Source organism: Trachypithecus francoisi, unplaced genomic scaffold, assembly GCF_009764315.1.
Source record: "Trachypithecus francoisi isolate TF-2019V2 unplaced genomic scaffold, Tfra_2.0 Lachesis_group9, whole genome shotgun sequence".
In the NCBI taxonomy this organism is placed as follows: Eukaryota; Metazoa; Chordata; class Mammalia; order Primates; family Cercopithecidae; genus Trachypithecus; species Trachypithecus francoisi.
Window position 1 is genome coordinate 41,425,307 of NW_022681474.1, and position 23,803 is coordinate 41,449,109.

At 43.3% G+C, this 23,803-nt stretch overlaps 1 protein-coding gene across 13 annotated transcripts in view; it reads right to left on the reverse strand.

Annotated features, from left to right (window-relative positions):
- Positions 1-23,803, reverse strand: part of KCNMA1 (potassium calcium-activated channel subfamily M alpha 1) — a 781,341-nt gene that overhangs the window by 292,518 nt on the left and 465,020 nt on the right. For all 13 annotated transcript variants that reach the window (XM_033209826.1, XM_033209813.1, XM_033209812.1 and 10 more), the window contains exons 4-5: positions 19,496-19,589; positions 18,065-18,176 (exon numbers count right to left, since the gene is read on the reverse strand). In XM_033209826.1, the coding sequence (XP_033065717.1) occupies positions 18,065-18,176; positions 19,496-19,589 (206 nt within the window). The remainder of the gene's footprint in view (positions 1-18,064; positions 18,177-19,495; positions 19,590-23,803) is intronic.

A 23,803-nucleotide genomic window follows, 5' to 3' on the forward strand; every position in this document is an offset into this window, starting at 1 on the left:
TTCTTTCACTAGGTGGCAGCACGTCACAACACATTTTTCAGAACAGTCCTGGGGAAAATGAGGTTGAGCTGAAGTGAGATTGGGGAGTCTCTGCGGGCTATGGGAGGAGGATAGGCATTAGGGCAGGTCAGTGCATGGAAAAGCTGGGGACACTTGTGTTTCCTATAGGTCCCCTTTGTTCCCAGTGGAGCTGGGGCCCTTCGTCTCTACCACACCAGAAGTACTTGTACTAATGGAAGGGAGGCTACTTACTGCATAAAATAAATGGAAACAAACAAGAAAATTGAAATAAGAAGTCCTCTGACCATGTGCACTTTGCTCCAGACACCAAAACATGAGAAAGCATTTCTGATCCAGTTTGTAAATTAGAGTTATAGTGTTTGAAGTTTGCTAAAATATTCACCTACCCACAGTAAGAATTTTTGTTTGTCTATCCGATGCAACCTGTTTGGTGATATAGGCTTTGTGATGAATACTGGGCAATAGATGTAGTAAGAAGGGGAGCAGCCCGAGATGACCATTTCCTACAGAGAAACACCAGAGTTTCCTGTCTCAAGAGGAGAAATAATAATACTGCAACACATACTAGTTTGCAAAGGGCAGGTCACTGTGGCCAAAAATGATTGATTCAGAAGAAGAGGAAGGGAAGGAAGAAGAAAGAGAGGAAGAGGAGGGGAAGGACATGGAGGAGGGGAAAGAAAAGGAGAAGGAGGGAGAGGAAGGGGAGAAGGAGGAATACGAGGAAGAGGAAGAAGAAAAGAAGGAGGGGAGGAGGAGTTTTAACTGAATACTGTATTTTTGCCTTAATGTAGGAAAGATGAAGGGCAGGAGGTAACTGGTAGTGGACATTGAGAAGCTGTCAATACGGTAAGACCCTGCCAAAGGCTGATCAATAGCCTCTCTTTTTAAAATTGATACATAGTAGATGGACGTATTTTCAGTGTCCATGTGATAATTTGATACATCCATATTGTCAAATTAGGGTACCTGGGACATCCATCACCTTATTTATCTTTTCTACATGCTAGGAACATTGAAATAACTTTTGTAGCTATTTTGAAATGTACAATCGATTAATGTTAACTTGTCATCCTAATGTTAACTGGTCACTCTATGATCTATCAAACACCAAGTCTTATTTCTTCTATCTAAGTGTATATTTATTCCCATTAATCAACCTCTCTTCATCTTCCCCTCCCTCCTACCCTTCCCAGCCTCTGATAACCACCAATCTACTCTCTGTCTTCATGAGATCCACTTTTTTTTTTAGCTCCCACATGTAAATGAGAACATGCAATATTTGTCTTTCTGTGCTTGGCTTATTTCACTTAACACAATGACCTCCAGTTCCATCCACGGTGCCACAAATGACAGGGTTTCATTCTTTTTCATGGAACAGCCTTCCTTTGAAGAGAGACATTCACTCTCCTGCTAGAGACAGCCTCCACCTGGCCTGCTTCACCCATTTGTTATCTTCTTGTCCCTGTAAGCATTTGTGTTTGTAGTCTGGGGTTTATAGATTCATCTTTCCTACAGTAGGGCTAAAATATCTTATTCAGTTTAAACTCCAAGCCTAGCACAACAACTGGCACATTACACCTGTTTTAAGGTTTGTTGAGTGAATGATGATAATAATGAAGATGATGATAATAATGAAACCGGCAATGTTCATGAAGTTTGTTAACCACGGCAGAGACTAGGGTAAGACAGTGATGCATCCAGGGAACAAAATTGAAAGGCACCCTCACTTTCTTTCTTTTCTTTTTTCTTTTTTTTTTTTTAATTTTGAGACAGGGGCTCACTCTGTCCCCAAGCTGGAGTGCAATGGCATGGTCTTGGCTCACTGCAGCCTCAACTTCCTCGAGCAATCCTTCCACCTCAGCCCCCGAACAGCAGGAACGTCAAACACGCACCACCATGTCTGGCTAATTTTTGTATTTTTTGTAGAGATGGGGTCTCACCATGTTGCCCAGGCTGGTCTCGAACAGGACTCAAGCGATCCTCCCACCTCAGCTTCCCAAAGTGCTGGGATACAGGCATGAACTGCTGCGCCCAGCCAAGGCCTCACTTTCAGGGTCACTTGCTTCATCTTGGTCCTAGCCTATTTATAACATAGGCCAGTCTTGTTTACATGATTTATCTCATTGGTAGGGCTTTTAAACGTTTCTGTCTCTCATCACATGTATGAGTTACTACTAAACAGTGAGTATATAGTAGTAATTGAAAGCTCAGGCGCTGAGATCACAAAGACGTGAGTTCGAATTCTTGCTGTATCACTTGCTGAAGTCATACAGCTAGTAAGACAGGTCACCTCTCCAAGTTCCAAGTTCTACCTGTGTGTTAGGATTAAATGAGATAGGCCGGTAAAGAGCTTTGTCCAATACCTGCCACAAAATATAGTCATGCATTGCTTAATGACAGGGATGTGTCATTAGGCAATTTTGTCATTGAGCAAACATCATCAAGTACACTTAGACAAACCTAGATGGTATAGTCTACTACCCACCTAGGCTATATGGTGTAGCCTATTGCTCCTAAACTACCAACCTGTATAGCATTACTGTACTGAATACTGTAAGCAACTGTAACACAGTGGTAAGGTTTGTGCATCTAAACATATAAAAGATACAGTAAATATACATATTATAATCTTATGGGACCACCATCGCATATGGGAATTGTTGTTGACAGAAACATTATATAGCAGGACTGTATACAGCAGCTATAATAATAATAACAATAACAACAGCAAAAAATAACTTATTTTATTCCTATTACATTTATAAGGACTTCAGAGGAAAGTTCATGTTCAGGTCATCCAAATTGATTAGCAGCAATTGTATGCAAAACATAGTGCCAGACATTTAGAGGAATATAAAAGAATATATAACATAGTTGCAAATCTAGACCAGGGATCAGCAAACTTTCTCTAAAGAGCAAGACAATAATTTTTAAGGCTTTGTGGGCCCTATCTTCTTCATGTCATTGCCATAAACAATATGTGAATGAAGGAACATAGTTATGTTCCAATAAAACTTTATTTACAAAAACAGTCCGTAGGCCAGACTGGCCAACTCCTGATCTAGTTGAAGAGTCAGACATGTACATGTTACTTATAAAAACACAGCCACATCAGAAGACCACCCATGATCAAAAGAGTGACTCAGACTACAGTGGTTTTAGAAGAGGCAAGGTAACAGAATAATAACTGGTTGAGTGCAGGTAAGCAGAGAAGACAGGCAAGCAACTGCTAGACAAGAAACTACCAAAACCATGCAGATGGAACGTATCTGAGATTGGGTAGGAGTGGTTGGTAAGTAGGCCGGCTAGAGTGAAAATGGGACAAATTCACAAAAATGCAGACAACAGAGCTGGAGAGGAAAGCTAGTTGAGAATATAAAGGAGGAAGACCATGAGACTGAGTTTTTTGTTTGTTTGTTTAATTTAATTTTATTTTTTTTAAGATGGGATTTCACTGTATTGCCCAAGCTGGAGTGCAGTGGCACAATCACAGCTCACTGTAGCCTCAACCTCCAAGGCTCAAGCAATCCTCCCACCTCAGCCTCCTGAGTAGCTGGGACCACAGGCATATGCCACCATGCTGGGCTAAAAAACAAATTTTTTTTGTAGAGACAGGTCTCACTATGTTGCCTAGGCTGGCCTTAAACTCCTGGGATCAAACCATCCTCCTGCCTTGGCCTCTCAAAGTGCTGGGATTATAGGAGTGAGCCACCACACTCAGCCAAGTTTTTACAAAAAGGAAGTATCTGCTGTGCTCCCAATCTGGCCCGTGAGATTTGCATCCACCTAGGAAATAATAAGCTAAGTGTACGCTTTATGAGCTGGGTTGCTAAATTCCTACCTGGCCTTAAAGAGAGAAGTTGAATTTAGTGATTGTGATATGGGAGCAAAGTGGCACCACACTAGTGTTTGGTATTTATTCTGAGTGATATAGTGTGTCTTATGAAAAATGGGGCCAGGCGCGGTGGCTCACGCCTGTAATCCCAACACTTTGGGAGGTCAAGATGGGCAGATCACTTGAGGTCAGGAGTTCGAGACCAGCCTGGCCAACATGGTGAAATCCCGTCTCTACTAAAAATACAAAAGTTAGCTGGGAATGGTGGTGGGCTCCTGTAATCCCAGCTACTCGAGAGGCTGAGGCAGGAGAATCGCTTGAACCCATGAGGCAGAGGTTGCAGGGAGCCAAGATTGTGCCACTGCACTCCAGCCTGAGCAATAGTGCAAGACCCCATCTAAAAAAATAATAATAAAAATAAATTAAAAAAAAGAAAAATGGAGATCTGCTCACCACCCAGCATCTGTTCTTACTCTCATGAGCAGGCTGGGCATCTCAGTGTCTGCAAGTGGGATGACTGGGAAAGAAGATTTGTTAAAATAAGTTACCCTGCTGATGGAGAGAGTCTGGACCCTAAGAGAACCCTTCCCTTGAGGAGCGGGCTGAGAGACTCTATCCCTGGGAGAAGGTCAGAGGTGAGGCTCAACGCCTGGGAGAAGGTAGGAAGTGAGGCTCTCAGGACAGGTTAGAAATTTGGCCTGGGACCTCCCTCCTCCATTCTCCATCCCTAATCTCCAACATATCCTCTATCTATTTTCCTCAATGAGCTGACCCTATCCCAATTTCAGAGAGTTTAGGAAGCGATATCAAACAAATTGGCTCTAGAGAAAATATTAGTGACTAATAAAGTCAAGCAAAGGTGTTCATTCTTACTAGTAACCAAGGACTTGGTATACCTTAGAAGGGGATTACAAGTGGAAGATCCAAAAGCTATCAAAAAAGGGTTCTGTTGTTCACGTTGAAATTATAATACAGAATATCATATGATGAGTACATCTCAAGATGTAAATGACTCAGATTTTAATCTCAAAAACATATGAAATAAAGGATTACATTAATAAGAATACTGATATTTAGGAGCATAAAACAGTAAGGTTTACTGGAATACCAGAATCCTGGAAACGTGCATAACAGCTACAACTAGAATTCAAGTTCAGCCTCACCCTGGGCTGGACCAGCAGATCTTAAAGTGTGGCCCCCAGATCAGTAGCAGCAGCATCACTTGGGAATGTGTTAACCATGCAAATCCTCAGGCCCCACCCCAGACATACTGAATCTGAAACTCTGGGGATGGAACCCCCCAAATCTGTAATTTAACCACAGCTCTATGTGATTCTGGTGCACTCAAAGTTTGAGAACCACCGGTCTATCTAGAATACATAGTGTGCTCGTTCCAAAGCACAATTCCAAAGCAATTGTCCTTACCACAAACCAAAGAGCCTCGCTCAATAGATTTGGGAAAGTGCTTAAGTGTGTGTGTGTGTGTGTGTGTGTGTGTGTGTGTTGAAGTTTCTCAGGTATTCAGGTATGTTCCGCTGGTTTAAGAACCACAACTGTGCCAGGCCCCTCAACACTGGCTACACAAGTGAAATTATTTAGAGAACTTTAAAACATTCTGGTGGCTGAGTTCACCCCCAATTCTCATGCTTGGTTAGAAATACAATCTGGCCAGGAGGACGTGTCAGAGTTCCTGGGTAATTCTAATATATACTGCCAAGATCATTTAGCCCATAGAAGAATCACTAGGAGAATTTGTTAAAACAGATCCTTCAGCCCCACCTTCCAGAGATTCTCCAGGTTTAGGGTTGAACTCCAACATTTTTGTTTCTATTAATGTCCCAGGCCATGTGCTGGCTTGCAGACTGCACATCGAGTAGTCCTGCTCTAGGAGAAACATGTTTATATTTTAGATACCTGAAATCTACTTTGGGCTGGGATGGCCAACTTTCCTCCATCTGTTCCTCCTCTAAATTCCTATAAACTTACTGTTCTTTCTAGAGGACCCTCTAATTAAGTTATTAGCATCTTATAGAGGCAAGATCTATGTTTCCCCCTTTCTGGGTCACTCCTAGCACCTAGGGATTTACACACAGTAGGTGTTCAGCTGAATAATGCAGTAGAATCCCTGAGCTGGTTTCAGGTGTTCATTTTCTCCCTATCCGATCTGCTAGCCAGGTCATTATGGCCCTGATCTCATGGAAAAGAATCGAGGCATCTATTTTTTGAAGATGATGTGAAGGTAAATATACGTCCAGTCCTAGAGATTTAGGTTGCTGAGGAGGCTGTTCCAATAATACCCCAGATGAAGTACAGCCATCTGGAGAGGTTTTGGCATCCATGCAAACCTACTGCTGAATTCGTTCCTTGAAGACATTCATTTTAGGATGGTATTTCCAATTTGGCATATAACAGAGCCATGCAAGTCAATGAGGATTTAGAATCTCTGCTACTTACGGAGGGCATCTTATTTAAAGCATGTCCCTGACAAAGCAATATCAAGGGAACACAATTGGAAATCTCTTGGAGAGGAGTAATTTCTCTAGAAGCAGTTTTAGCTATAGCAGCAACCGGAATGGCAATGAACTCCCTGAAATACATCCAAATTTTTAGTATTCCACTTGGCTGGGCTGCCTTCTTCAGAGACCAATCATAGGGACAGAATTTAATAATGAGTTCATTTTTCTTGCCACACTAGAGCAATTCCACTGCAATGCTATTCCTAAGGTGTATGGTGGCATTGAATTTCTTCTCCTTTGAAAAAAAAAAAAAAAGCTCCAACCAAGACTACAGCCCCTTGTCAGTCTATATAGGCTAACAAAATACCTTAAACTGGGTAATTTATAAACAACAGCAATTCACTGCTCACAGTTCTAGAGGCTGGGATGTCCCAGATCAAGGTGCCAACAGATTCAGCATCTGGGGAGAGTTTTTTCTCTGCTCCATGGATGGCACTTTCTTGTTTCCCTGCATGGTGGGAGGGACAAACAGCTTCCCAAGGGTTTCTTTCATAAGGGCACAAATACCATTCCTGAGGGCTCCACCCTCATGATCTAATCCTCTCCCAGAGGCCCCACCTCCAACACCACGGCACTGGGATTTCACTTCAACACATACATTTGGGGCAGATACAAACATTCAGACCACAGCAGCCCATAATATCTAGCATGATACTATTGTGACATGGACTGATGTTAAAAACATAGATTGTTTTTATTTATTTGGCTACTTGTATAGAAAGGGTCAAGAAGCTCAGAAGGGGGGACTGGTGAACGTAGGGGAAAAAAAGTAGTTTGGAGGCTGGTAAGTTATTAAAAAAAAGTATTACCTTTTTTTTTAATGAATTGAGTTTATTTTCTGAATTTCTTTTCTCATCTGGGAGTACCAAGGAAATTCTGTCAAGGAGTATCTTGGCCTTTTGTCAGGGGACTTGACAAGAAGAAACTGTATTTAGTATTTTTATCTGATCAGACAACACTATTAGAATTATCTTCTTAAGTGTAAACATAATGGCTAGGTAAGTTTATAGCTTGAGAGACAGTATAGTATCATATCGAGGAATATGGACTTTGGAGGCAGATTGCCTGGGATCAAAGCCGAGCTCTACCATTTACTCACTAGGTGACTCTCAGCAATTTATTTAACCTTCCAAAGGCTCAGTTTCCCCATCTGTAACATGGGCCTCCAAATGACACCTATTTCATAGTACTGTTTGGAAGAACACGTGAAACAATTATATACTATATGTACATACACATACATACAAATATACACATACATATGTAATACGTGTAATATGAACACATCTAACTTTATTCTGGTTATAGAAGCACTTTTCTTTTGGATTTCTCTTTCTCTCAAACCCCCCAGCCCCCACTCTCCTAAAACACCTGGCCCAAAAAGGGAAATCCTACTTTTACTTTTCTTTAATTCACTATTATTATTCTAAGGAAACCCACAGTCTACATACAGCAGTTTACTTAGAAGGTTCAGGGAATCTAGATGTCCAAGTTGGAAGTCAGCTGCCTGAAACATGGAGTGGGTGACCTCTGGGGGCACTCAGGGGCCCTTCCTTCCAGGCTTGGGGCACTGTCACTGAGAAGCTCCCTTGGGGGGGGGGCTTTTGGTCTTAGCGGTTGAGTCACGTTATCATACGCCAAATAGCTTATGGGAGTTCAAAGTGAGCCTTTCTCCACCACTGCTAACCACTAACTGCCCATCTGAGCCATGAGCCAATTGGCCCCCCTCTCCTCTCCCCTGGCTACTTAATTGCTCACAAATCCAGCAAATTGCAGGATTAGCCTCTAGGGGGCACCAGAGACCTTTCCTTTCAGAGCCCAAAATGCCATTTCAGTAGTAGCAGAGAACAGGGTGTTCTGGAGCTGGAGCATGGTCCAGGGTCTCTTGTGTTTTTTTGCCTACTGATACCTTTAGTATATTTAATTTAATTTGGGTAGGGTGGTAGAGGGTTCCTTTTTAACAGTGTATTCATGATTTCTCTAGCAATTCCTCAGGAAAGTTATTTATTTCTTTTAGATATAGAATTTTTATCATTGGTCCATTTACTCAAAATCACTTCAGAAAACATTTGCTAAGCTTCCACTATGTGCAAGAGTGTCCCAGGCATACAAAAAGTAAAAAGCCATGGTGTGTGCTGTCATGGACTCATTCTAGAGCAGCGTGGCCCCACAGAACTGTCTATGATGATGGAATGTTCCACATTTGTGCTGTCCAGTTCCACAGCCAATGAGCCACATGGGGCTCTTGAGTACCTGAAAAACAGCTGGTAGGATGGAGGAGCTGAGCTTTTAATGTTAAATAGGCAAATGTGGCTAGGAGCTACCATACTGGATAGCACAATGTATTAGTTTGGTGCAAAAGTAATTATGGTTTTGGCCATTTTTAAGTGGATTGGAAAGCCTAGCTACTTAAAGTGTGGTCCACAGAGCAGAAGCATCACTACACCTGAGAGCTGGTGGAAACGTAGATCTTTGACCTTAGCATAGGCTTCCTAAATCAGAAACTGCATTCTAACAAGATCTCCTGGTGCTTCTCATGCACAGTAAAGTTTAGAAAGTTAAGAGATGTATACAAGTGGTTCTCATCCTGACTGCACTTCAGACACAACTGAGGAACATTAAAAGATGCTGAGCCTACGTCACACCCTCCACCCAGAGATTCTTAGGTTAATGGTTTCAAGGCTTGGCCTGAACATGAAGAGTTTTAAAAGCACTCTGGCGGATTCCAATAAAAATTTGAGAACCATCCCAGCATAAGTGGGTATGGTGGCTCCAAAACTGGAGATCACCAGGGGTGTTTGTTAAAACACAGATTGCTGGCTCCAACTCGCAGTTTCTGACCCATGGGTCTTGCTTGAGCTCTAAGCATCCTCATGTGTAACAAGTCCCCAGTAACGCTGATGCTGCAGATCCAGGAACCACACTTTGAGAACCACTGGTCTAATCATTTTAAAAGATGGGCTCCAGAATTGGACTAACCTGAGTCTTGGACTTGCCACTTACTTAGACCCTGAACCTCAGCTTCCCACACCGTAAACTTGGGCTATGAATATTTACTCATCGTGTTATTGTGAATATTAACTCAGAGAATGACTATGAGATGCTGGCACAGTGCCTACTTTTAATAAGCAATCAATAACTGTTCATTACTATCATGATCCTAAGAAGACTCACTCATTCAACAAATGTGAACTATGTGTCAGGCACTGTTCTAGGTACTAGAGACATAGCCAAAAACAAGGGGGCCACAGTCCCTGCCACATGGCTGTCATGGAACCTGCATTCCTACCTGTCAGTACAAAGCAGGCTGTGTATGGTGCTCCTATAGCACGGATCCTAAGAGCACAATAAAAAGGTCAGAGAGGCCAGGCGCGGTGGCTCACGCCTGTAATCCCAGCACTTTGGGAGGCTGAGGCAGGCGGATCATAAGGTCAGGAGATCGAGACCATCCCGGCTAACATGGTGAAACCCCATCTCTACTAAAAATACAAAAAAATTAGCCGGCTGTGGTGGCAGGTGCCTGTAGTCCCAGCTACTCAGGAGGCTGAAGCAGGAGAGTGGCATGAACCTGGGAGGCGGAGCTTGCAGTGAGCCGAGATCACGCCACTGCACTGAGTCTGGACAACGGAGCGAGACTCCGTCTCAAAAAAAAAAAAAAAAATGGTCAGAGAGGAATTCATTCCAATGGATGAGAATGGGAAAGCTGCACACAGGAGGTGGAGTCAGAGCTGTGCCTTAATGGGGAGAAGGATTACAACCTGCAGAGTGCGGGCAGGAACTTCCTCATGACCAGGCACAGGGTAGAGACAGCAAGAGGATGCAGCTAGCAGCCTAGTGGAGCCGGGGCAGGAAGTACAGAGAAAGGGGAGGCAGGAGGCAGGGCTGTGCATATGGGGATGCTGACCAGGGTCTGCTTCCACTCTCTGGCCAAACCATACTAATTGTGTTTGTTTAAATCCCAAACACTGAATATTACTGATGTCAGGAAACTGAAACCAGGCCACAGCTTTCATTCTTGATTATTCTTACCAAATGCAGAGGCCAGTCAACAGAAGGTCCAGGGATTCACAGAATCATCCTGACCCTGCCTGAAGGTGGGGTTCTTCAGCCAAGCAGGTGGCTTTGGGGCCAGATGCTCCATTGAAGCAGAGGAACAACAGAGAGATGCTTGAGACTTCAACTGAGCCCTTGGTGGGGTGACCATTAAAAAGAAGAGTGGTGTGCTGACCCCATCCACCGCTTCCTTTAGGAAAATGGTGGCCTACTACCACAACTCTTTGGTCTCATTTGGGTTTCTCTGTAAACTCCAGAAAGCAATAAAGCATGATTCCTAAAACAGAGGGCTTCTAGATGGAGGTTATGCAGACCTAATAGGTTCCCCTCAGTCGCTGCAGCTGCAAAGGAAGGGGCACCCAAACCTCAGGGTAAGTTACATAAAAACAACAGGTAACAGGCAAGTCTGTCTAGTAACTCACCTGTTCCCATGAAAAGAAAAAAAACATGTCACTCCACGGAAGTGAGGGCACGTGTGGGAAGGTTTTGGGCTTCAGTAAGGCTCTCCCCAAGGGTCTCCTCCCTAACAGGCTGGAAAATACCATGAAGCAGGGCCCCGAAGGGCCGTGAATGACCCCTGATGCAAAGGACTCCAAAAGGCTATGCAGAGTTTTTGGCATATCTGAACAGGGGCCCAGATCCCAGCACTCCCTCTTCTGGGCTCTGACTTTGGCAAGTCACTCAACCCCTCAGAGTCTCAGATTCCTCTTTGGAAATAATAAAAGGAATAATAATATGCCCCTTTTGGTAGGCAGAACGATGACCCCCAAATATGTCCATGTTAATCTTGGAACCTGTGAATATGGTCATTTACATGCCAGAAGGAAATGAAGGCAGCAGGCAAATTAAGGTTGCTGATGGACTGACCTGGAGATGGGAAGAGTATCCTGGAGTATCCAGGTGGGCCCAATGTAATCACAAGAGTCCTTAAAAGTAGAAGAGGGTGGCAAAGAAGAGATGGCAGGAAGCAAGATCAGAGTGATGCAAGGTGGAAATGAACCCTCAGTTGCTGGCTGTGAAGGTGGAGAAAGGGGCCATGAGCCAAGGAGTGTAGGCGGCCTCTAGAAGCTGGAAAAGGCAAGGACGTGGAATCTTCCCTAGAGCCTCTGGAGAGACCCATGTTGGACGTCTCACCCACAGAACTGCTTGGAAATGGAAAACTACTATACCATTTTGCAGGGTTGTGAGACTGATGTTTGGCACTCAGCAAGGCCTCTCTCTTCCTTCCTTCCTTTTTTCCTTCCTTCCTTCTTCCTTTCCTTTCCTTACCTCCTTCCTTCCTTCTTTTGCTCTCTTTCTTCCTTCCTTCCTTCTTTCCTTTCTTCCTTCCTTTTCTTTTCCTTCCTTCCTTCCTCTTTCTCTCTTTCTCTCTCTCTTCCTTCCTTCCTTTCTTCCTTCCTTCTTTCCTTCCTTCCTTCTTCCTTTCCTTTCCTTACCCCCTTCCTTCCTTCTTTCACTCTCTTTCTTCCTTCTTTCCTTCTTTCCTTTCTTCCTTCCTTCCTTCTTTCCTTCCTTTTCTTTTCCTTCCTTCCTTCCTCTTTCTCTCTCTTCCTTCCTTCTTTCCTTTCTTCCTTCCTTCCTTCTTTCCTTTTTTCTTTCCTTCCTTTTCTTTTCCTTCCTTCCTTCCGCTTTCTCCCTTTCTCTCTCCTTTCTTTCTTTCTTTCTTTCATTCCTTCTTTCTTTCTTTCCTTCTTTCTTTCCTTCCTTCCTTCCTTCCTTCTTTCCTTCCTTCCTTCCTTCCTTCTTTCTTTTCTTTTCTTTCTTTCACAGGTCTTACTATGTTGCCCAGGTTGCTCTCAAACACCTGAGCTCAGGGGTCCTCTTGCCTCAGCCTCCCAAGTAACAAGGCCACTTTCTTCTCTAGGCTGGTATTCGCTTCTGTAGGTACATACCATGCTCCACACATACTAGGCTTCATTCTCCCTGTCTTAGCCCATTATTGCAGCCTCCACTGAGCCCCAGCCTCTCACAGAAGCATATCCTCATTCTCCCACCCAGTTGAGCTCTTGCTCCTCTGAACTCCCACAGCCTTTACAGCCTGTACCTCACAATTACGGGCTTAATTATATAGTGGGTAGTGTAACCTGCTGTCACTGCATGTGTGTTTATTTTGGTTCCAAAATGAGATTGCAACCTTAGTCTCAAACAGGGACAATGTTTTGTCCTTTCGCTGTTGTTGTTTTTAAGCACCTGTGCTTTTTTATATAATCCTGTTTTTATTGCCTTCTGACACACAAAAAAGGACTGCTTGGGCATATATTTATAAGCAGACACCCTACATCATTGCAATTGCCCTGTGATTGGGCATTAACTCATTTTTCTATTTCCTAGCAGAGTTTTCTATTTTCTAGCAGAGTTTACTGAAGGTTTTAAGGTTTAAGGTCTAAGGCCAGTTCTGATACAGACAATAGAATCAAGTTTATGGTTTTCCAATCATGGTTCCAATGACCATGGTCCCTTATCATACCCCACTTTCATCAAAGAACAGGGGATGGTGTTGGGAATCACAGTACCGCTAGGATACAGGGTGTTCCGGTATGTGTTCCTCTCATCCCAGTGCTGAGCACATAGTAGGTAATAAAAATGGGCTAGAAAACTGGCTGGTGAGTGCATCATTACTTTTCCCCTACTCCCTTCTTTAAATCCCACAAGATCACTCTCAACAAAAACATACACACAGGCAAGGTGCAGTGGCTCACACCTGTAATCCCAGCACTTTGGGAGGCTGAGGCGGGTAGACCATCTGAGGTCAGGAATTTGAGACCAGCCTGGCCAACATGGCAACCTCGTCTCTACTAAAAATACAAAAATTAGCTCGGCGTGGTGGCGAGTGCCTGTAATCTGAGCTATCGGGGAGGCTGAGGCAGGAGAATTGCTTGAATCCGGGAGGCGAAGGTTGCAGTGAGCCAATATCGCACCACTGCACTCCAGCCTGGGCAACAAGAGCAAAACTCCATAAAACAAAAACAAAAAGAAAAAAACATACACACAAACAGAGGCAGTACAGCCCATCGACCTACCTTGGGGATACATTCCCAAAAGAGAATGAGACAGACGGACAAATGAGTTCTCCTTGGAGCATGTTATTCAAATCTCAAAATAAAATACAGCTCTCATTTCAAGGTGCATTTATTTTAGTGAGGTTGGGATTTGTAAGGGAAACAAAATGAATAAGTTGGTGGGTGGGGACAGGAATTAAAATAAGCAGCGTCTTGCTGCTTGTCGACATGAGTGTCCTCACATCCGCTGCCTTATTTTTTATTCTGTTCTGGTTTGTTTTCTCTTGCGGTGCTTTAAAATATGATAGGTAGATTAGAAAGAGAGGCCGAGGTAATCCTGGCTTCTGTTCATTAAGCTCGTATGAAGTACGTGTTGTTCTACTCACATTACCTCAGTGAATCCCTATGAGGTGGGCACTATAATTAACCCCATTGTACAGGTGAGACAACTGAGCCTAAGGAAGATAAAATGCTCATGCTAAGTGTCCCATCAGCAAATGGGTGAGCCAAAATGTGGACTGAGTTGGTGGAGCTCAGAGCTGAGCTTTAATCTACTCTGCGCTAATATCTGGGGATGTGCTTAAGCTCCAATCTCTCTGTCCCAGATGGAGCAGGTCGGATCTCCAAGCTGCTGAGGGGCACTAGGACTCGAGAGATACCAGGCTAGCTCTGCGTTCTTCTGGTCCTCCTGGCATTTCTAGAAACTGGAGGTGGGCAAGGAGGAGGGGGAAAGAGGAGCCAGGAGAACACGGAGTCTTAAATAAGATCTCTTCCCTCTCTTCCTGCCTGGCGTGAAGCCCTTTATGAGTAAGCACCAATGGAGGGATGCCAACACAACGCAGCAAAACCAGCCCTGTCATTCCCAACCCAGGACTCCTAACTGCAAATCATTCAAGGGTAAGGTCACAGAAAGAAGAGCAGAGGAAGAGTGTGGACATAAAGTCAGACCACATCTTGGGGAATGCACCCCTCCCACCACTCCCAGGAGATGTGACCTTGGACAAGATATCACTCTGAGCCTCAGTTTCTTCATCTGTAAATGGGGAAATGACAAGTCCTGCCTCATAGGTTTGCTCTGAGGATTGAGTCCATGTATGTGAGGGGCTTTCCAGAGTGCCCATCACACAGTAGAAGCTGACTACATATTAGTGTCTCTATGAGTACACCGTTACATGCACTAGGATGATCTGTGCAATGAATATATTCTGTACTACACAACACACAATCATATGCCAACAATTGAAAACTAAACATGGTGCGGGCAGCGTTCTGGGAAAGGTACGGGCAGGGGCCTGCATTCATTCTGGTTTTTATCTCCCACAGAGCCAGCTACTGCACAGTCCTACCCTCAGCAGGGCTGGGAAAGTTTGTGTAGGAGAATTGGCATAGACTTCGGTTTCCTGCATCTTATCCCAAACCTCAGTCAGAAAAGGCAGCACCCTTCCACTTTCCAGGAGAAGGGCAGCCAAGCCTGAAATGCCCCTATTTAATGGGATTATTTCTTCTCCTTTATAAGTCATATCTCATGGGAATGTTCATTTTCTCTCTGGCAGCTCATCAGTACAATAATTGTTTCACAATGTAATAACCCATGTATTGAGTCAGATGAGAACCTCCTTGAAATATTATTATCCTGAATCCTCTTCCGTAACAGGGAGATAAGTTTTAGATCTCACCCAAGGAGGTTTCGTTACCAAAGAGCCCAAAGCATTTCATTACAGGTGCTTTCTCCTACAAGAGGAGAGACATTATTTTTTATTTTTGTTATTATTATTTCATAGACCAAAAGGTTATTGTTCTATGGGTTCAATTTCAACGGCACTTATGCTTCCTAATCATACCGTGTCATTTACTTCCTTATTAGGTTCAGTGTTTCCTGCTTTCCCCACACTGCAGTATAGGAGCGTAGGGGGATAGGACTCTATTTCTACACTGTTGTTTCTCAATCATCTGGGATGGTACCTGACATATAGTAGATGCTCAATAAATATTAATATGCAAATGGAAGCGAGAACATTTAGAGCACATTTCTTTTGGAAAGCGACCACAGTTGATGCAAAGATGTATCTCATTACAATTCATTCCAACCTCTTTTATTTCCTATTCAATTATTTTTTGCCCCCATTCTGTGTTTGTGCCAATAGATTTTTTATGAGATCAGAATATATCTCCAAAAATCAGAATTAAATCATCTACAAGAAGGCTATGGATTTCAAAGCATACCAGAACTCCTAGCGCTAAAATGCTTCAGAGAACAGGTCACTCACCACAAGGAGGCTCAGCTCCACACCTTTATTGGGGGCATGTTCTGCTCACTGCAGAGGAGGATGTCTCCACCACAGTCACCAGGGAGCCCTTCCATCACCCAGGCCCACAGGGGACCAAGAGAGAATGGACACTGGCAGAAAGTGCAGATTCAGGAAGTATGAGGACTAGAAGGTAATTTCATTTAACCCCCATTCTTCAGATGGGACAACTGAGGATCCAGAAAAGCAAAGTGGTTGTTCGAATGCACAGGGTAATTAAGCACAGCCAGGTGAAGAAGGCAGATCCCGCCTGTCCCCTTCCCCGTCGATTTCCCTGTGTGTGCATGGGTGTGTGTTTGAATTCTTAGCAACAAGACGTTTTAAAAGGACTCCCTGTTAACAGCTCATCCATAATTTTGACTCAGGGATGCTGCTGATAGAATTCTACTAGCTTCCCTGTCCACCCCAATGACCTAGATCCTAAATTTCCCATTAATGACTCAAGAGCCTTAAAGACTTCCTGAGCTAAAAGATTCTTCAAGATCATCTAGCCAAATCTTTATCTCACAGATGAAAAACAATGGGCTAAGAAAAGCGAGCTGCCAGGTCACAAAGCCAGTTAACAGTGAAGCTACAGCAGCTGGGACCGCTGACACCCAGGGACACGTAAGTTACACTGAGGACACTTTTCAGATTTGTGTGTGACTCTACTAGCCTCATCAGGATAAGGAGAAAATAAGGAGGAAGGGGGATATGATAAGCAAAAAATCTAGTCTAACCAAGCATATCTCAGGTCCAAAATGATAACTTTTCCTTAGAGCAAGAGAATATAATTCTAATAAGAAAACTAGTAGCAAAAGAAATCTTTTTAGGATATGGACACATACAAACGTGTATGCATGCACACATGTGTATGTGCATATAATACAGAGAGTACCACACATACTATATTAAGAAGATGCTTATTTTTAAAAAATACTTGACACTAGGTATATAATAAATTAACAGTGCTAACAATGGCATCAAAATGGATTGCTAGTGGAAGCTTATCTTGACACAATTTTTTTTAAGTTATCCATCAATGTCTGCACAAAAGAAAATACACATATTCTTTCAACCAGCAATTCCTCTTCCAGGAACCTGGAACTATTGATAGAAATAGAATTATACAAATATATGAATAACGGTGTTTATTAAACCATCGTTTCTAGCAGCAATAAAAGGAAAAGAAAAACATTCAGGTGGTCTATCATTAGGGTTATGGCTGAATATACTGTGATACAAACAAATTATGGAGTCTTATACAACTGTTATAAAATGAGTTATCACAGAGCTGAAGGGATGTCCATCACGATTAGTGAGGAAGCCAAATTGTGGTGCAATGTAATTGTTTGATACAATTTCTCATACAAACACCACTATCTCTAAAACACTATTATGTGTGCACATGTGAAGGCCTGGGAACCCTGGGTGTTTAAAGGAGGAGGCAGTGATGGATGCAACGGGGAAAGATGATGAATGTGCTCTTCACACATCTTTGTTTTCACTGATTACCATGCATGCGTATTGCTTTTTAAATAATTAACCTAAGCCAAAATTCCTAAAAAATAAGGACAGAAGGAACCCACAGAGAGTCCTCCAGGTTCTGTTTCAGCCTCCCTTCTTCCCTAGTAGACCCCAGGACAGCAGGAATACTCTGAATTCAGGGAAAAAATGAAATCAAAGCAGCAATGAGAAATCTGAAGCTGTCTCTCTAAGCCCTGGACTTCCAGGACTATTCTCTGGTCAAGTTACTTTCCCCACTAAAGTGTTCTAGTCCTGGTCCAGGAAGTGCCCTGTACAGCACAGCCCAGCAGCACTCTCCTGTTAACCCAGAAAGGGACCTCAGTATCCTGTAAGGTGAGAGATGACTCAAGAAACTTCATCTCTCTCTGCCCTCCAAAGAACCTTGTACCTATAAATAACCATGCAGAACCCACTTTTTGGAAGCAGACCGAAGCTAACTTTGGCAGGCAGGCCTCTGGGGTGCCTGAGCCAGCCACTTGGAAAGTTGGCTTTACCACCATGGGCTTCTTCTTAATCCGGTCCTGACTCTAAGTTCCTGCATGAAAAGTGACAGAACCATGAACATAAAGGCCCTGGCTGTGACAGTGATGACCACTAGGCTTTGACAATTATAAAACTGCATTACCTGAAGCACAAACTGTGCAAACCCTTCGGGGCTAGTGCTCCAAAGAGAGCTGCCACCATCAACTTCTAAAACTCCAAGAGCATTGTTCACATTAATACATACAATGTTCTTTGTAGGGAGACAGCCCCCTGGTCCACTGCAAATTCTGTCCTTCAGCCAGGACTCAGGAACCAGGAAGGAGAAGTAAAGAGAGGTTGACTTACCAAGCCAACTTCTGTTTAAGTACACAGACACAAACACAGGAGGCACCGTGAAGAAATCCACTACAGAGTTCACTTCCAGCCAGAACCACAGCTTATCGTTGGCTGCAATAAACTGGAGGAAAGAAGAAAAAGGAAAGAGAAAAAACATGAGAAGCATGGTGCCGGCATCCAATGTACACTCTTTTGTCAAAGGGTAAGTTTTGAGTTTTCATAGGGGTAAGCTTTGAATTTCCATAGGGCCACTACACCCGGCTATTTTTTGTATTTTTAGTAAAGATAGGATTTCACCATGTTGGCCAGGCTGGTCTCAAGCTCCTGACCACAAGGGATCCACCCCACTCAGCCTCCCAAAGTGCTGGAATTACAGGCATGAGCCACCACACCCGGCCTATTTCTATTTAATTTTTAAGGTCTGGAGGAAGAGGTTATGTCCTTCTCACATCTACACAAAGCACATGTTTTATGGTTGGACACACATGTTTTCTAGTGCCCCATATAGAGCCCTAAATAGACGAACTATATGATATGTTAGTCTTACAGAAAGATCAGGCAGTGTATATTTCTGTGGTTTTCAACAGCTTCATAGGGAAGATTGGGTGATTTTACTTTTATTAGACTCATTCATGTAAATATAACTATAAATAAAGCACATATGTATACATTCACACACACACATACACACACACACACAATTCTGTCCATCTACTCTCCTCACCCTCCTTTCATTCATACTCACAACTTCTCTCTCAGGGCTCAGCTAAGTGAACACTGCTAAACATAATTTTAAGAGCTGAAGTGGTTTATTTCTATTTACTTTTGTTTTGTTTTATTTTTTGAGATGGAGTCTTACTCTGTCACTCAGGCTGGAGTGCAGTGGCATGATCTCTGGCTTAGTGCAACCTCTGCCTCCCAGGTTCAAGCAATTCTCCTATCTCAGCCTCCCAAGTAGCTGGGATTACAGATGCCCGCCACCATGCCTGGCTAACTTTTGTATTTTTAGTAGAGATGGGATTTCACCACATTGGCCGGGCTGGTCTCGAACTCCTGACCTCAGATGATCCACCTGCCTCAGTCTCCCAAAGTGCCGGGATTACAGGCGTGAGTGCCCACATCCGGCCTATTTCTATTTAATTTTTAAGGGAACATGGCATTGTGTGAAGAGAGATAAGAAACAATCCACCTGTGGATACATCATCAATTTTCTTCAATCCCTATTTCTCCCCCTTGAAACAAAACTGATGTGAATTCCAGAAAATGCTTAGCTAAGGAGCGGGCTCTCTCCCAGACTGAAAAGCAGAATGCAGGTGTGCTGTCTCTCCTGGAAACACTGGGTTTTATCTTGACCATGAGAGCAGACGCTGATGGGGATGATCCCTGGGTCCCAGACTGAAACACCCCATTGTGATATTGAGTAATGTTGCACAAACTTACCCGCAAGCCAAAGTAGAGAAGGAAGAACACGTTGAAAGCCATGTCGATCTGTAATGTGAAATCTTTGTAGAAATTCTGGCAGGATTCTATTGGGCTATTAGACAGGAAGAAGAAAAAGCAAGAGGTAAATGACAGGTAGTATCATCCAGTCTCCCATGATGCTGAGAAGTGGCAGTGCTTAGGATAGACGATGAAATGAATATTCATAAAAGAAAACACTTGGTCTTTCTGCCTCCTGGGATCATCAAGCAAGCATTGCCAAGGGATCTTTCCATTCAACCATTCGGGAACTACTGTTCATTTATTTGTTGCTTTTGAAATTATTATATATCTATCATTTTTTATCATCATTCAGCAGTTGAACGAAGAATCTAAAGAGGAACATGCAGATACCTTGGAGGAAGGACAAGCAGGAGAGGCCTCCAAATTCCTTAATTTCATATTAACCCTTAAAGAACTTCTTTCTTTCTTTGAGAGGACACATACCAAAGCTAAAACACAGTTCTTCATGCCCTCCAACACATTGGCAGTGGGGCCCGTTTTCAATTAAACACAGTGGTTGTGTTTTGGACCTTTTAAAAACCATTAGTTGATTAATAAATATAGGACCCAGGAGCATCTCAAGAAAGCTAGAGAGGAGAGGATCCTGGGTGAGGTTCTGGCTAGACTAAGCACGGACTTTCTGTGCAGGACTCGCATCTGGGGAAAGAAGTATTGTCCAACTGGCCAAATTCAGACCATTAAACCAAAATGTTGAAGCAGTACTCTAAGGGTTAATTTTTTTTTTTTTTTGGCATGCATGCTAATTGACTTGGTGTGTGTCGAGCAGCCAATGCGAACCCCCAGCACACTCTACTTCAAGAGTCGCCAGTTCAAAAGGGTACTACTATACAAACTGGTACAAGACCTGTGTGCTTTCCTGTGTCAAACTGATCAGAGGATCAGTGTGTGGAAAGTTCCAAGGTTTGGGCTGGGTGGGAAGCAGGAAAGCCTCATAAACACTCAAAGCTGTGAATGGAAATTCATATAGTATTCTGTGATTAGTAGGTAAATAGTAACACCCAGACCAGGAACGTGAAGGTGAAGTGAGGTGAGGGAAAGGAGACAGAATACCAAGAGAAGCAAAACACTTTCCCTAAAGGGAAGCGACGTAAACCTCCTCCCTCCAGGAGATGGCCAGCTTGGGAAATGGAAGATGAAGGATTTCCTAGTAGTGCCAGTTTGGAAATCACTATATGCAATACCAGTTAGTATAGTTGCACTTCTGTAAGGACACCGCTTGGCTGTTCAACAGGCAGGAATCTGTGCAGTAGAGGAACTCAGGGCCCACTTAGAGGCAGGGCGAGTTAGTCTGTGGGAATCTCTGACCATGTTCCATGCACTGGATTTATCCATTCTTCATCTCTGCTACAAGTCAAACATGCCCTACGTCATCTCCCAAATCACGTGGAAAAATCTCCAGACAAGCATTAAGAGTAACCTATATTTGCAGTCACAAACTAGGCAGACTGAACAAAAAACAACACTGAAAAACAGTTCTTAAAAAAAAAAAAAAAAAAAAAAAACGACAATTACCAGGTTTTCACTAAGGTAGGGAAGTGGGTAGAAAGACAGCATGGAATTTGGTTAGTCCAATGCTGAAAGGAGACACAAGCAAGGAAGCCAAACATCACAGCCTGCCATGGCTCTAGGCCTGCTCTCCTACACAGGTACTAATTTGGATGAAAAAAGGAAAATCCAGGCTACAGTGAATCGGTGACACTTTTGCAATTCTCAGGCCATGGGGGATGCTTGTTTTTGTTTCAAAAACAAGACCCAAAGGTCCATGGGTGTCAGAGTTCCCAGTCACCCTAGTTGCAGTGAAAAATGTGCATGAACTGGGTTGACCAGAAATCCTATAGATTCCAGGGTTGAAGAGATGATGCATCTCTGTGCTACGGAAGCCACCAGCAGGATATGCTACTAAAGAGTAAATGGTGTGTGTGTGTGTGTGTGTGTGTGTGTGTAAGAGAATAAGCAAACAAGGATGGGGAGATCTGTGGGTAACTACTGTACTCAGGTGCTCACTTGTGCCAGCGGCGACTCACATAGCTATGCATTATAAACTCATAGTCATCAAGATTGATGTATACGCAGTCAAGGGGAGAGAAAAAAAGTATTGGTTCCCAATATCATGGAAAACTGACTATTGTTTCACCAAGGCCAAAACCTGACTGTTACCCTCACAGTTGTTACTGGTGGAGTTACTGGTGGCATATTTGGGGCCGTCGTGAATTCCCTAGCTCCTATTAATTCCATGGCCTCTGTGGTTAATTTGGTGGTAACCTAGAAATACAGCTAATTGGAAAAGTATTTGCTAGGCTGTGGTAGAAAATGGAATAGCTGGGGGAGAGATGTGAGCTGAATGCCACGGAGAACATTTGGATTCAACATAAATGGAAACAGGTATTGAGAAGAGCATAAGGAATGGGCTGCAGCAACTTCTCCACTGTTTCTTACCTTCCTGGTCCTTTCTGTCATCTCTTCTCATAATGCTTATGTTCAATGGCCACAATGAAAGGGCTTGAAAGCTAGAGGACATGGTGTTGAAAAATGCACCTTAACAACACCCCTGGTTTACAGGAAACATGTTGAAGCCATACAAGACCTTTTCTCTAATCCTTTCAAAAAATGTAGAACTGATTTCATCATGTTTCATTATCATTCCTGGAGTACTAGACTTGGAGCTGAAATACTAGAGGAAGTAAATGATGCCGCTGGCGCAGGTGGCTTTTCCTCTGGCTGAAGCTGGAAGGTAATATGAGCAAACCCCAGTGATATGAGGGGGCAGGGGGCAGGCAGAGAAGCAGGAAATTCTGGGACAAAAGACCCAGGTAGGATGAGTGATTGGGCAATGTACTTTCTATCCCTTTTAGCTATTTCCTGCTTGCCACTACAGCCCCAGCAGAAATGTCCTGCCTGATTTTTTTCAAGTGGCAACAGAACTGTTTATCAGATCCCCTCTGAGATAAGTCCTCTGAGTGCCTATAGTTCATACACTCGCACAATCAGACCACAGAGTGGAGCTTCCAAAGACCCATTATTTCATTCCTCAGATGGAAACAACCCATGGAGACGTTCATTGATCCTTTAAAAAGAGAATACATAATTCAACAACAAAAGAGTTGGCCATATCAACCAGGATTTACTTTCCTCCCAAAGAGACTTTATCTTAATGATTAATGCACATTACAGGATGGAGAATGAAATACAAACACCTCTCCCTTCTTGTGTAAAGTAGGAGGAGTTTCCTTGTCTAGATACACAGAAACTTCAAAAGCTAGCAAAGAAATTGTGCTTTAAAGAAAAAAAAAAAAAAAACTACAAAGGAAAGTCACTCTGGATCACACACAGACTTAGATTTCCAGTCTGATGAGGCATATCCACCTCAGAAGGATTTACATGGTATATGTTGCCAACAGGAAAAAAAAAAAAAGGCGGAGTTTACAAACTGAAATAACACTGTTCTGCCTCCGGTAGTAAAAAACTGACTTACCCTAAATTGCTACGGGTTAACTAACTTAACTTACACCTTCTTTACAATTAGAGGATACAAGATACTTGGTAAGTGACGGACTATTCATTTCTAGGCTCCCATAATCCATGAAACAAGCATGATACTAAAACCGTAGGCAAATTTAGCATTTTGACCAGGACTCCATGACTGGGCACCTTCAAAACAGCCTCCCTAAAGAGATGATTCTTATGGAATGAAGGTTCAGTTGTAGGGTAGAGGTTGAAATACAAATTCCTGTTTCCTCTTGGCCATCAAGTAAGTATATCCTCAGCATTTAGATGCCTCTACAGGGGAAAATAAGACTCACCCAAAGTGGGAAATGTTTCTCTTTCCTCATCTACTTAGTAATCAAATTTTCAAAAAGACTCTTGAGCAGGAAGATCCAACAGACCTTCCCGAAGACTGACTTAAGAACTTGTCTTTTCAGAGCACCAGGCAAGTGAGGGCTACCCAGGTTTTCTTTCAGAGGGCAGGAGCTCTAAGCACAAAATCTCACTGCTAGCAGTGCTTTCTCTGGGCACCTTCCTCATCTCCAAGAGGGAAGGATCGCCCCCTCTTCGCAGCCTCTAAACTTCCCTGGGTTTGCTGCAGTCTGTTTTCCCACCTTCCTGAGTCTGGCTGCTGAACCCTGTGAAGCTACTTCTCCAGGGTAGTCGTTCTCAAACTTTGGCATGCAGTTGGAGGGCTTGTTAAAATCTTGCTGGGCTCCATCCCCAGTCTCTGATTTAGTAGATTTGGGGGTGGAGGCCGTA